Raw genomic sequence first — 14,435 nt, forward strand, 5'->3', positions numbered from 1 at the left:
CATTAACGAACAAAATAGATTGAAATGCTCTAAGACTACTATTTAGACTTTGCTTCTCCACAAAGCTGGACATTTGTGATCACATGCTCCAACTTAAGGGATGATATTAGGAAATGTATTTTGAATGATTTGTATAAATTTATTCATTTAATTTATTTTGGAATGCATTCTAGTTTTAACCCAAAATTAAATTGTGTTCATATTATTCTGAAAGAAAACCTAAAGAAACTTTTCTGACATCTTGCTTTAATGAAGTTTTTATTATTTCATGGATAGTAGCTAGCTTGGAATAAATAACAAATTTAACAATTTTGCTTTTAACCTCTATTTCTTGGTTTTTTTTTTTTTTCCCTTTTATTACTTGTTGCTCTCCTTCCAAGTTATCTTTAAACCAACACATTGCAACTAAAAGTCCCTATAAACTTCGAAAAGAAAAAGGGTCAAAACTCACGTCAAAGTGTTCAATTACTAAGTTCATGCTTTTTCAAATCTTTCTATCTTTATTGAGGGTTCATGATCTTTTTCTACAAAACTCTTCTATACATTTGTAGTGTTACCCAACATCTAATTCTATTATTTTATTATTGAAAATATTGTTCAATTTAATTATAAGCTAAAAAATAACATGGCTTCTTCTATATGATTCCATTGTGAGAGAGTGAGAGAGTGAAAGAGGAAAAGAATATATTCTTTTCCTCTTTCACTCTCTCACAATGGAATCATATAGAAGAAGCCATGTTATTTTTAGCTTATAATTAAATTGAACCATGTTTTCATTAATAAAATAATACCCTGCAAATGTCTCCTATACTAGTAGAAATTATATTGTTTTGCATACATGAATTAATCTCGCATTCACGTGGTAAGGTCCGGGTAGCAACTTTGATCTATTTAATAATCCTTTGAATTTTGGTTTCTAAAATTTAAGTATATATACATTAGAGGTTGAGTTTGAGATGAAACCTTGAAAACGCAAATTCTCACCTTTTTCGAGCTATCGTAAACTCTCTTGAAAATGTTTTTAAAATCCAAACCAAGTTATAAAAACTAGTTAGCATATATTTGACTAAAAAATTCATTTGTTAGACTAAGATCGATGAAAATCGTCGTACAAAATCTAGAAGAAAAAAACATAATTTCCGAAAACCAAATGAAATTATATAAAAACATATTTGACTAAAACTTTCAATGGTTAGATTAATATCGATAAATTAGGTTAAAGTTTTAATGATATGTTTTCTATTCTCTTCTTCAGAAGCTGATGGTAATTTTTTAGGACATATTTTTTCAATTTTGAATGAGTTGGTATGAACCAAAGATCAATCTCATATTGATACATAAGAATAATGCATATTTTTTTGAGGGGGAAAAACAAAATTGTCATCATTATTATTTGATTTTCGTGATTAATGTTTGAAGAATTTGAATTGTGCTATACACACGCACATACAAGAAGGAAGGTATTTGACAATAATGTTCGAATACTTCAATTGCTCTCCAATTTGATTTTGCAAAAAACATTGATTCTATTTTTATTAGTTTGGATATTTATTTGCACTAGGCAAGCAAAAGCCAAATGGAGAGACAAGTTTTGATGAATAATGAAGGCGCCACTCTCTTTAGAACTTGTCTCAATGGGCTTAATGCGCTATCGGGTCTGTCCTTTCATTCCTCTATTCTCTATATGCATTACTTACTTGAATTATATATATTCAAAATGACGTACTTGTGCATACATTTAATATTATAATGTTTGATCTTAAGTTTTATATTAAAATACCTTTAATTTGTGCATACATTTAATGTTAGAATATTTCATCTTAAGTTTTATGTTAGAATATATTGAGTTATTTGTGACGCTTTGAACAACTGAATATGAGATCTTTCTAATCATAAAGAAGGGTTCAGAAAAATGTGTTATATCAAATTCCATAGTGCATGCATTTGATATGTAATTTGAATTAGTCTCTCCTGTAATATATTATTCTCTATATCGTAGGTTCTCTATTTCTTTATGTTTTTTGGTCCACCTTTTATGTGTCAAAATTTCTAATGAGTTACATTTATTGGAAATTTAGGTGTGGGGTTGTTATCAATCCCTTTTGCCCTTTCAGAAGGAGGGTGGATAAGTTTAATTGCTCTCTTCATTTTGGCAACCATATGTTACTACATGGGCATACTTCTCCATCGGTGCATGGAACTAAAACCGCATATAAAAACTTACCCGGACGTGGGGGCATTGGCGTTCGGAAGCCCCGGAAGAGTAATAGTCGCAATATTTGTTTATCTAGAATCATATTTGGTTGCAGTTGAGTTTTTGATAATGGGAGGAGATGGATTAGAAAGGCTATTTCCAAATGAAGGTTTTAGAGTAGGGGGTGTAAGAATTGATGGAAGGAAGATGTATATGATGGTGACTGCACTAGTAATATTACCAACTACATGGCCAAGGAGTTTTGGAGCTTTGGCTTATATTTCATTTGGTGGCATTTTGGGTTCAATTTGTTTGACTTTTTGTGTCTTGTGGGCAGCTGTAGTAGACGGTGTTGGATTCAAACAAAAGGGTGCTGTTTTAAAATTTCAAGGATTACCAACTACTCTAAGCTTATTTACCTTTTGTTATTGTGCACATGTTGTTTTCCCTTCTCTTCGCTCTTCTATGAGGAATAAAACCCATTTCTCAAAGGTAAATCTTCATCTCTTCTTCTACCTTCCCCCCTCCCAAATATATATTCTCATTGGTCTTTAAATCCTTTTAAGTAGGTCTTCCTTTTCTAAGTTGATATTTAAGATTTTTAATTTCATTGTAAATATATTAAAATTTGTTAATTAGGTCATTGTCCACACAAAAACTATTAAATTATTGTTTTCTTAACATATTTCCACACATGGGCTTGCTACCTAAGAAAAATGAATTTTTGATAGTTGGTGGGTGAATTTAGGGTTTTTATCTATGTGTCGAGTTAGGATGACTGTGATATGTTCCGGTGTTTAAATAGGTTATGAACGAAATAAGTTTAAGTTGCGTTATATCATATGGTTATTGAAATTTGGATTTGTTTTCTCGCAATTATATTTCTTTTCCATGGTTTGATTTTAATTTTTCTTAGGTAGGTACTTGGAATTTTAAACTGAATTCTAGAAACTAAACAACATTTAAGAAAATATTTAAAAACTACTTAAAGTAGTTTTTAAAATATTTATAAATATGGCAAAATATCGTAGTTCATCTACTATAAACTATTATCTGTATCTATTTATGTTATGATAGACAAGACTAGTCTAGATCTATTACACATTTGTTACATTTATAAATATTTCTTTCATTTAGCTATATATTTATAAACAACCCTAACTATTATTTTGTGTTATGAGAATATTTCAGACGTAAAGGTGAACCAAAATGTCTTGACTAAACAAAAATAGGTTATGCTGTATATTGTGTTAGTATTCTTTTCATTTTTAAGACTCACAACTTGACAATATATATCAAATTTTGGATTGCAGGTTCTATTGGTTTCGTTCATGTTAAGCACAATAAATTATAGTTCGATGGCCATTTTGGGATATCTAATGTATGGAGAGAACATTGAGTCCCAAATAACCTTAAGTCTTCCTCAACATAAAATCAATACCAAAATAGCAATTTTTACAAGCCTCGTCAATCCTCTTTCAAAATATGGTTCTATAATGTATCCAATTGCCCATGCCATTGAAGATTCATCTCCACTTTTAGCAACTCCTGTGATGTCAATTACAATTAGAACGCTACTACTTGTCACCACTCTCATTGTGGCTATGTCAATTCCGTTTTTTGCATATGTGATGGCATTTATAGGTGCATTTGCTGGTGTTGCAACCTCCATTATGATTCCATGCATTTGCTACCTCAAGATTAATCAAGATGTACGTAAATTTGGATGGAAATTAATGTTCATTAGTTTGATTATGTTGATGGGATCATGTATTGGAGTTGTGGGTACTTATACTTCAATAAAAGAAGTTATAAAACGATTACAAAATTGATCATCTTGAACCAACCAACTTGGAAAGGGACAAATGTCTTGTCTTACCTACGAAGCTATGTTTGGTTTGTAGAGTGCATTTTATTGAACTACTTTTACACTTTTCTTCTTCTATGAACATTTTGTTGGAGAAAACAATGTATCAATAAAACAATTACTGTTCAAACATACAAATACAACATCAATTTCAAAAATCAAAAGTTAGCCCGAAAAAATACTAAAGGCCTAAGCTTAAAGAAAACTAAAGACTTATAAAATCTCATGCTTATAAAAACTTAAGATCCAAGGGAAACTGGGAAGATCAATATATAGTTGAGCTAGGCTGCTTTAGACGACTATTATTCCATAGCTTTACACTTGCTGAAGCATACTAATCAACGTTTTGATAGGACATAATGACTAAATAATCCAGCAGAACAACAATCTTAAACTACTCAAATCTAACATAACTTTTGAATTTTTGCTCTCAACATAACTCAAGATCAAAAGAGAAAAAAAGAAAGAATAACTATCTTCATATTGGGATGAGGTACACTAAATCAATCACAGATGGACAAACAAATTGTTATTTATAGACTAACAACTTAATAACTTTTCAAAACAATAAAATAAATAAAGTTAAAATTGCATATAACTTAATTGAGTTACTTGACCAAAAGCATACTTAACTCATAAAATGATTGACTACACATTTAACTTCTACATATGTTAAATTTGGTTGATAAAACATTTAACTTGATGGCTTCAATCCAATTTGAAGTTTATAACTATAGCTAAATCAATTTTTGTATGTTTCACTTTCATTAGAATTATTAAAATTTCCTATACATTGTTCAAATTTAAGTTTGAAAGTTGCTGTAAATGAATGATTCAAAAGATTTTTTGTTGTGTTCATTTTTGGAATTCTTAGAATCATTGGTTCGATAATTAGGAACTCTGATCTCTAGGTTTTTCAAGAATAATAAAAAATACAAATTATTTACCCACTATGACAGAAAACCACTAAATGAAAAAAACTCATTAGACTTGATTTTGTCGTAAAGTGTAAATAGTTTGTCCATTTTATCATTTTTGACCATTCTCCAACTCTTATATTACTTGACACTAAAAATTAATTTACTTAATTAAGGTTTAACATAAAGACTAATTTTCAGATAACAAACAAAATATTGGAAAATTGTCATAAAAAACCCTCACGTACCTGATTGAAAAACTCGTCAGACCATTATTGTTTTCTTGCCCTTCTTGGCTGAGGTCAACCTAATATTATATAAAAAAGAGTGTATTTGGAAGTAACTCTGAGATAATCAAAATTGTTTTTCCTCCAACAAAAAGCACTTTTCCTTAAAATAATGGTGCTGGACGTGAACTAATTTTACAAAAATGTACAATAACTTAAAATTGATTTTAGTGAGATTAGTTGACATATGATTTTTGATAAGTGATTGATCGAGAATCAGTCTAAAAATGGTTATTTAATTTAGAGTTTTTTTTTTTTTTTTTGTAAAATATCGTTGGTTAACTATTTTTTAAATCATTTTATTTATTCTAAATATTGGAACAAAATATGACAGACATGTCATTAAATTCTTAATGAAACAAATGGTAAACCCTAGATTTTCTTTGTCCTTCAATTTTCTAAGTTTAGGGTTTTGGGTTTAGGGTTTAGGGTTTAGGGTTTAGGGGATGACAAGCCAAGTGCTCAAGACTAGGTGGTAAGGGGATGACATGTCACACAACATTGTTTTTGTAAAGGCTTTGTACGATGAAGGTTGGATGCCATGCGATCAAGGAGGATCCTAGGTGTGTTGTCATGACTCTGATGCAGTCCAGTGACGTGTTCACAATGAAGCCCAATCTAGCTACCTCTGACACTGTGGTCAGTATATTGTGTACCAGATGCACCCCAACAAACGATAGCGGGTGATTGTGGGATTTATTGTTGTAAATTTTTTTAATACAATGCAACCCACTCCTCCTTCCCAACCTTAAATTCAAAAAATCATCCTCCTATTTCGTCAACAACTAACAACACAATTATGGGCCAATAGGGTCTTTTTGTAATTTAAAATACAGTTAACTGATTTTTGTATTGATGCTTATCTTTGTGTGGTCTGTATAGAGAAATTGTAATAAGACTCAGGTTTGTATTTTGATATATTGAAGTCATGTAAGTTTGATGGCTTAGTAACGGAAGTCGTTTAGGCTAAATGATTTACATATTGTGGTATGCTTAAAAAAAACTTCTAATGAGATTGACGAAAATCATTTATATTTTGAAATCATGTAACTTAAATGATTTAGAAATTGAGGATAATTTTTCTCAGGCCAAATTTGCAACAAGAGTCATTTAGGCTAATTGTTTCCAAGCCATCGTGGCCACGAGATGCACCGAGCTGAAAAAACAAAAGCACTTATGTGAATGACCATGGGGCAAAATTGCCTCGAGATGGCCCAAGCTAAATAACATAAGCATTATGTGTAAAAGGATCTTACACTATATTTGGCTTGAGAACCCCTAAGTTTAAAAACAAAAACTTTTGGATTAAAATTCTTTATCCACAGATGGCTCGAGATATCCATTTGTTCAAAAATAGAAGCATTTGGGTTAAAATCTCGATCAACGAATGGCTCGAGATATCTGTGAGTTCAAAAACAGAAGGATGGTGTGAAAGAACTTAAGCCCACGTAGCCCCGAGATGTCCACGAGTTGAAACCATAAGCATTAAGTAACAAATTTCGGGTCAAGCTTACCTTGGGATGTCACCAAGTTAATAAACAGAAGCATGAGGTACTAAAACTTGAACCCAATACTCTTCGAGATGAACTGAGACACCCAATATAATTTTCTTTATCAATCATGTATAGGTCCCAATTTAATTTCCTTATTGTTTATGTATAGACCCCAATTTAACTTTCTGAATTTAATTTCCTTTTATGTATAGACCCCAATTTAACTTTCTGAATTTAATTTCCTTTTATGTATAGACCCCAACTTATGTTTCGTAATTTTCTTAATTTGATTTCCTTATTTTTTATGTACAAATGTAAAGGTTTGTTGCATTCTCGTGTATGAAGATGAATTAAAAAAGAAAATGAGAGTTTCAATGCATTCTTGTGTATGAAAAAGAAACACATAAGTCTTATATTAACTTCATTCATAAATTTAAAAAAAAAAAAAAATACAACAACAAAAATGTATTATTGCTCAACAAGTTTGGCTCTACATGCCTTCGTATTATGACCTACAGCTTTGTACCGAAAACACCGATGAATCTTCTTCTCTATTTTACCATTTGACGGGATGGACACCAATTGCCGACAACAAACTTGACCAACTATTTGTTGTGGTAAGATGATTCTATTGGCAAACCCTTATGTAGTTTTCCATTTTGAGACATGACATACCGGGAAGATAGGTTCAACATAACTAGCCAACCAGGACTCGATGTAGCAGACACGGGAGCATAGTGTGTACAGATTGATGTCCCTCCCCCTACAAGCAGCGAGTGCATGCAAACACTGAATTTCCTAGTAACTAAACTCGCCTCACATGCAAGTTTTATTGTGTAAATTGGTGCGAGGATTTATATGATCGTCCACAATCTCCAACTTATGGTGGTCTATTACCCGTACTACGTACCTTCTGGTCCTTAAATCAGCCAATTTCAATTAGGACTCGTTGTGGTAAGATAATGCAATTTCTCAACTCGATGTTATCTCCCTACGTTCGACAACATGCTTGGTGCACAAATCTTATGTGGTCCAAAAAAGCAATTATCAACAGTGCTTGTGCATCTTCAAAATTGCATTTAAACATTCTGCAATATTGGTCGTTATTGAGAAATTATTAGTGAAATTAAAAACTATAATCTAAAATCCAATAAACTAAAGTCTCGACGACATTTTGAGTAAACTCGAACTTTATGTAATGACATGAATGTGGATCAAGTCTGAGTATATAACCTAAATAGTCTATAATATACGAATAAGGTTGGGCACCTTATTTTGGGGACACCATGGATGCAACCTGCTTTTTAGTGGGTGCAAACAATGTGATCTTGAATTATTCATGTAGAGACATGAAAGTGGGGGCATCATATGTAAAGCGTTTACATAAGACTGAACCATAAAATAGTAACTTTTACTTTATAACATCGTTTACTACTTAAAACTAATTATTTCAATCATTGATTACCTATGTAACTTAATCTTAATCCTAAACTAACTATGACCTCCTATTCACATGAGATTATCCTTAGATCTATATAGATGAGGGCAACTCATTAGCATTGGCTCAATAAGACTTTGACTAAAATAATATATTTAATATGATAGTAATTGCAAGGATGAATTTATTAGAAGAATGAATTGATTACCATAGACCCATTTATTATAAGAATCAATTTATTACAAGAGTGAGTTTATTACCAAAATGAAAGAATTACAAGGTTGAATCTATTACAATACTTGATTACAACAGATTCAGAAGCACATAAGATTATAGCAATAAAAAAATTGTCACCATGTGTCCAAAACGACATGGAGAGGCCTACATTATCAAAAGAGTTAGATTTAAAGGACAATAGGAGTTGCAACCAATCTTTTTTACGGTGTGATTGGACACCGAAATAAATTAAATAATTTTTAAAAAATGGTTTATGAAAAATTGAGTTGATTTCAGGAGTTATTTGTGTATGGTGAAGGTATTAGCACCCACAACACCAATTTAAAAAAACGGTGGCCAAATTTCAAATCTTGAATTGAAAATATTTTTTAATTTATTTAAAAACTAATGTCTTATTTTACGCCTCATTACTCCAATACTTCAGACAATGAACTCATAAAATAAGATTTCGTTAATTAGACTATATATTGAAGAAAATTTTTCACCTTAAAAAAATGAGAAATTATTACAATTTCTCAAAATCCATCATAGACTAATCTTCAAATAAATATTTTTTAAAAAAATGTTGATTAAATTCATTTTTTCCTAGGATCAAAGCTCGGATTCCCACACGTATTGGTCCCTCACTTCAAGAATTCTAGGAAATTGGACTACCAAATTTCCTAGATTCATCGTAGAATTTTATTTAAAGAAAACGGTTAAATTATTAGAAAAGATTCATTTAAGAAACCTTATGAACTCATAGATTAAATTTTGAAGGTTTTGAAAAACATAAAAAATTTATAACATTAGAGACAAATTTGCTAAATGATTAAAAAAAATATATTTTAAAACATAAAGAATTTTAAATCGGAAGGATTTTAAAACATTAAAAAAAAATTAATACAAAGAGTTACATTTACATGCATATAACAATAATTATTATGATAGTTTGGTTTGATTGGGGACCTGCGATGCATCTACCGCCGACCCTTCCTCTTGGCCAACTTCAATATTGTTTCTGTCTGCATCTACATGCACTACTACAAATTTGGTTTTTCTTAACGCACACAAAATTGACTTCTGGATGGTCATGGCAAAGGACCACCAAGAAAAATATTTTTTTTGATACAATGTTTATCTTGACGGTCACTACGTCAAGAAAAGTCCCCTTATTTTTTTGATACTATGTTTAGCTTTCAACTTTCTCTTTTCTTTCTTTCTTGATATACATTGAGCTCTTTGTATCTACAAGACAAAACTCTACGTATGGAAGCCCTATCCCTCAATACATTACCTATGAGACAAAACTCTAGGCGCCAATAGCACTCAATCTTGCTGTAGCTATCATGAGATGGAAAAATCTAGGCATCCATAGAGGTCCTCATCTCTTACCTAGTCTATGTGATGGAAACTCTAGGCATCTACCGGATACCCTCACAACACGACCTCTGTGCACAGGACAACCTCCCCCATAAAGTTGCTATCAGATCAAGACATCTCGGTGTAGACTTAAGCATATTCAGAAATCTCATGCTAAAACTTTAACTTACTTTAAGTTAGCATGCTTACGAAAAACTCTTGCGTTAGGCAAGTCTCAAACCTAACTTTGCTTTAAGTAATCTCTTTGCTCAAATATTTGTAGAAACTTAGCATTCAAGCACATTCTCATAAATCTCATGTTTTAAGAAACATTTCTCAATTTAAATACTTTAAAAGTTTAACTCAATCATGCTTTTTCATAACTCTTTTCTAAACTTAAAACTCATGTATCGTAAATAATTTCATAAATCTAGCATATGTAAATGCTTAAACTCAAAGCATGCTTTAAAACATAAATTCTTCAATCAAGCTTAAAAATTCATTTTAAATTCATTTTAGCTACTCACAACTTTTGGCTAGATTCTTGGGTTATAGATATGCTTCACTTTCTCTTACCATGAAAATAACAAGAAAATATCAAGTTACTTTGAGTTCCAACTAAAGGAAACTTCTCCAACTTCTTTACTTTTTCCCTTTTCTACTCAATAGAACTCTTTTCTTATTAACTTTGATCTCTTTGAACTCTTTGATGGTCTTAGCTTGCTCAAGATTGTTTCTACAAGCTTTCTCAAGATTGTTTCTATAAGCTTGCCCAAGCTCAAAACGAGCTCTTGCACAAATTTAGAGTTTGAAATCAACATCCAAATCTAGCAAACATGCTCTACACCTTCTTAAACAAAGAAGAGGAAACTTTAATTTACTTGAATCTAAACCTCAAGCTCTAGATCTTCTTCCTTAACTTAACTCAACAAAATCTTTCCTTTCGAATACCCTTTTGATAAAGAACTCCCAACCAAGCTTGATCGGAACACTTCTTTTGATGTGGCTTCCAAACTTCCAAGAACACCCAAATCTCATTGCACTTATTTCTAGTCTTCTCTCTTGAGCTAAGATGGTAAGAAATGAGAGAAAATGAGGGCTTGTTTGTCTTTAAAACACTTCTTGGGTCTAAAAAACACTAATTTAGCAAAAGAAATTCCAAAATATATGTTCATCACGTGCTTTTAAGTGATTTCGGTTGAGATCAACCAAGAATCCTAATTACACCTTCTTTTGCTTCCAGTCTAGACTGAACACAACCCAGAGATGTCCCGAGATTTGCTCTCTACCTCTTTTGTCTTTCGATCTCGATCTATCACAGCCTCGAGATGCACTGAGATTTGCTCTCTGGCTTTTCTCACGATAAACAAGGCTCGAGATTCTCACTTCTTTCCTGTGATGTTGTCCCGAGATCTTTGCTTTAGCCCAAGACTCTTAAGCAAATCTTAGCTTATCTTCTCAACTTTCTAGCAAGTAAATGAGATAGAGAATCTGGGTGTTACAATCTTTGTCTAACTCCGGTCCATTCATGTTGAAACAGTCGCCAAGGTACAGGCGTCTTAACCTTAAGGCTTTATCAGTGTCAAACTGGATGGGACGTCTCAGCCTAGCCCTCAACCACATCATTGTATCAAAGTCCTTCTGTCCAAAGGAGACCTTTTAACTGAATAGTTTAAATGAGATAATTGAAAGGATTAAAGCCCTTAGCAGCGGAAGATTTTACAAAGACTTTAGATCAATTTAATTGGAAACTTAAAATATAATGTACATGGGCAAAATAATACAGAAACCGATTTTCTTATTATAACTTAAAGACTAAGCATGATTTCTAATTATAGATTAGAGAAAGAAAAGCTTATATAGTTTGACGCCTCTAAATCTACAAATCACCGAATTGGGGACACCACTCGTCGAAGACTTTCATATCCCCTGGGATAAGATTAGTTTGTGGGAACCAATTGGAATGGGAAAAAGATTTTGAGAAAATCTCTAAGAGAATTCGTAGAGAGACAAATGCCTTAGGTTGAAAAATATGTTTTCTTCTGCATATTTATAACTTCTTCTTCTTCATAAAGTAGAAGAGAATTATGGGGTTTTATTAATTTAAAAAAATATTAAAATAATAAAAATATCAAACTAATTAATTAATTAATTAAATCATATTTTATTTAAATCATATTTAATGAATATCTCTCACATATATTATAATTTTAATTAATTTAATTAAATAAAATTAAACTGAACTATTAATTAATTGTTATATTTAATTTTAAATTAAATTTGAATCGTATTCAAATATAAATTTCTCTCATAACCAATAATTTTAATTCGTTCAAATATTCTATCTCTCATAAATTAATTTTGAATCATATCCAAAATTAAATTTATATAATAAAGTTTAATTAAAATATAAACTTTATATTATAATGTATCATCATACATTATACTAATTCCTAAAGTAAATTTAAACATTTCAAATTACAACCAATATAAATAAATCTCATTACCCTTTACATGCTAGGAAGGGGACTTAATGAACCTACACATCAGAAGATACAACGATATGAAATTAATTGGCTAAACTCATTAACCACATTAATCAATATTCGTTAATTGTGTGTACACTCCATTAAAAACTCACAGTTGAACTCTTATGACTGTAGATATATTTTTTTGTCCACAAATATAGACCAATAATAGTAACTTAGTCCTTTACGAGTGTTCGTAACATTAGCTGGGTGGAATTACTGGTTTACCCCTAAGTTACTTCTAGTCTTTAAATATCAGTGCTCCTCTAATAAACAACCCTAAACTTGAAAATGAGTGAATTCCATCTTGTGTAATTATGTTATCAGCTCCCCATTCGGTCTTGTCTCCAAATTGATAAACATATTGAGCTGACAATTTGGTCACTCTCACTCGTACGAATCAAATGACAATCCCTCACGAACAGAAGTTCATAGTACACTCAGGATTAAAACTAATTAAGTTACCTAGGTCATTCTAATGAAATAGAAACCCAACTAGTTAACGAAGTTACATCTAGTGGTTACTATTTTGTGGTCTGGTCTTATGCAAACTCATTGCATAGAATACTCTTACTCGCATGTCACCTATATGAGCGCGTTAGATCATTGCATTTGTATCAAATAAAAAATAAGTCGTATCCATAGTGTTACCAGGATAAGATACCCAGCCTTACCTCTATACTATAGACCATTTAAGTTGATCTCGAACATTGATTCCTGTATGACTCTACATACTTTTCAAGACTTCTCAAACAATTTAAGATGTTAGTTTATTATATTTAAGTTATTAAGAAAAAACAAATAATATAATCAATAACATTTATTGAAATTATAATAATAAGACTTTATTAATAACGGTCAAAGGAATATATTTACAATCTACAAGTTTTAGGAAATAAATCCCAATAATAATGTTATCTCGTTTGTCTTGAACCTTTCTCAAGAAGATGTGGTGGCATAGTAGTCCATTGAAAACCAACTTCATGTCTAGAAAGTGACCAAATATTGTTTTCTTGAACATGTGCACTTGCTTGGGTGTAAGCTCTTTTTTTATGTTCGACACTATCTTTGCCAAGTGCTAACAACTTGTGAGGTTGGCCAAGGAAAAGTCCTTAAAATTGATCTTTGTAAGAAAAGACATCTGCAAGAAAAAGAGAACACACGTATATCAGTATTCTATGATGAATCTCAAGTCAATCTCAAGCCATTCCCAACTGAAAAACCAGGAATAAGCAATTGAACTTGGGCAACATTGCATCGGGATGGGGTTTTGCATGCATTCTATGTGGTAATCTCAATCCAATCTCGACTGAAATCGTCTTCGATGTTACCCTACATAATGCAAGTGAAACTCATATGATCTCAAGAGACTGCTTCAACGGGGTAATTGTTGGATCGGTATGGTAACCCTAGAGGGGGGTGAATAGGGTTTAAATAAACTTTTTGACAAATAAAAAGTAAAATCAACTAATTAGATATTTTCTAATTTTTAAATAAAGAACTTTGTAAACTTTGTTAAATAACAAGATTGATAAAAAGATATGAATGGAAGTATGCAATCAAACTCAACCAATAAGAATATGTAACTAAAATTAAATTAAAAAATAATTAGAAAAGAGTTAGAGAAGAAGACACCGTAATTTTATAGTGGTTCGGTTAAACTCAACCTACATCCACTTTCCCAAGCACCCATTGGGATTTTGATTGAAAATCTTCTTTGGACTCTTTCCACGGATTTGAGCCGAACCGATTCTTGCTCCTTTTTCGGGTTCAAGAGCAAACCCGATCCTTTCCACGGGTTAGGATCCAACCGTTACAATATGTTAAAAATTTTAAATCACACAAAAGAAAACTCTCTAAAAGAGTGAGTATACAATTTGAAGCTCACAAATTTAATCCTCACAATACAATAAGAAGCTCTCAAGAATAAGATGAAAAGAATAAAAATTGGAAGCTTTAGAGAGAATAACAATGTTGGCTTTTTGCTTGAGGATTGTAAAGATGTTGTGATCTTGTGTAAATGTGAAGTATTTAAAAAGAGAGGAAAGATAAATTCAAAATCATTTGGGTCATTAGATATAAGTAAAAGAAAAATGAATGGTTGAGATTTAAACTTAATTAGCCGTTAGACAC

General features: G+C 31.4%; 1 protein-coding gene across 1 annotated transcript; it reads left to right on the top strand.

Moving 5' to 3' along the window:
• The first annotated feature begins 1,528 nt into the window (after positions 1–1,528).
• On the top strand, positions 1,529–4,195 carry LOC105435478 (amino acid transporter AVT1I). Its single transcript, XM_031885342.1, has 3 exons — positions 1,529–1,655; positions 2,079–2,686; positions 3,508–4,195. Exons 1-3 carry the CDS (start codon positions 1,577–1,579, stop codon positions 4,024–4,026), a joined length of 1,206 nt encoding a protein of 401 aa, XP_031741202.1. The 5' UTR covers positions 1,529–1,576; the 3' UTR covers positions 4,027–4,195.
• The last annotated feature ends 10,240 nt before the right edge of the window (positions 4,196–14,435 follow it).

Source organism: Cucumis sativus, chromosome 5 (genome assembly GCF_000004075.3).
Source record: "Cucumis sativus cultivar 9930 chromosome 5, Cucumber_9930_V3, whole genome shotgun sequence".
NCBI lineage: Eukaryota > Viridiplantae > Streptophyta > Magnoliopsida > Cucurbitales > Cucurbitaceae > Cucumis > Cucumis sativus.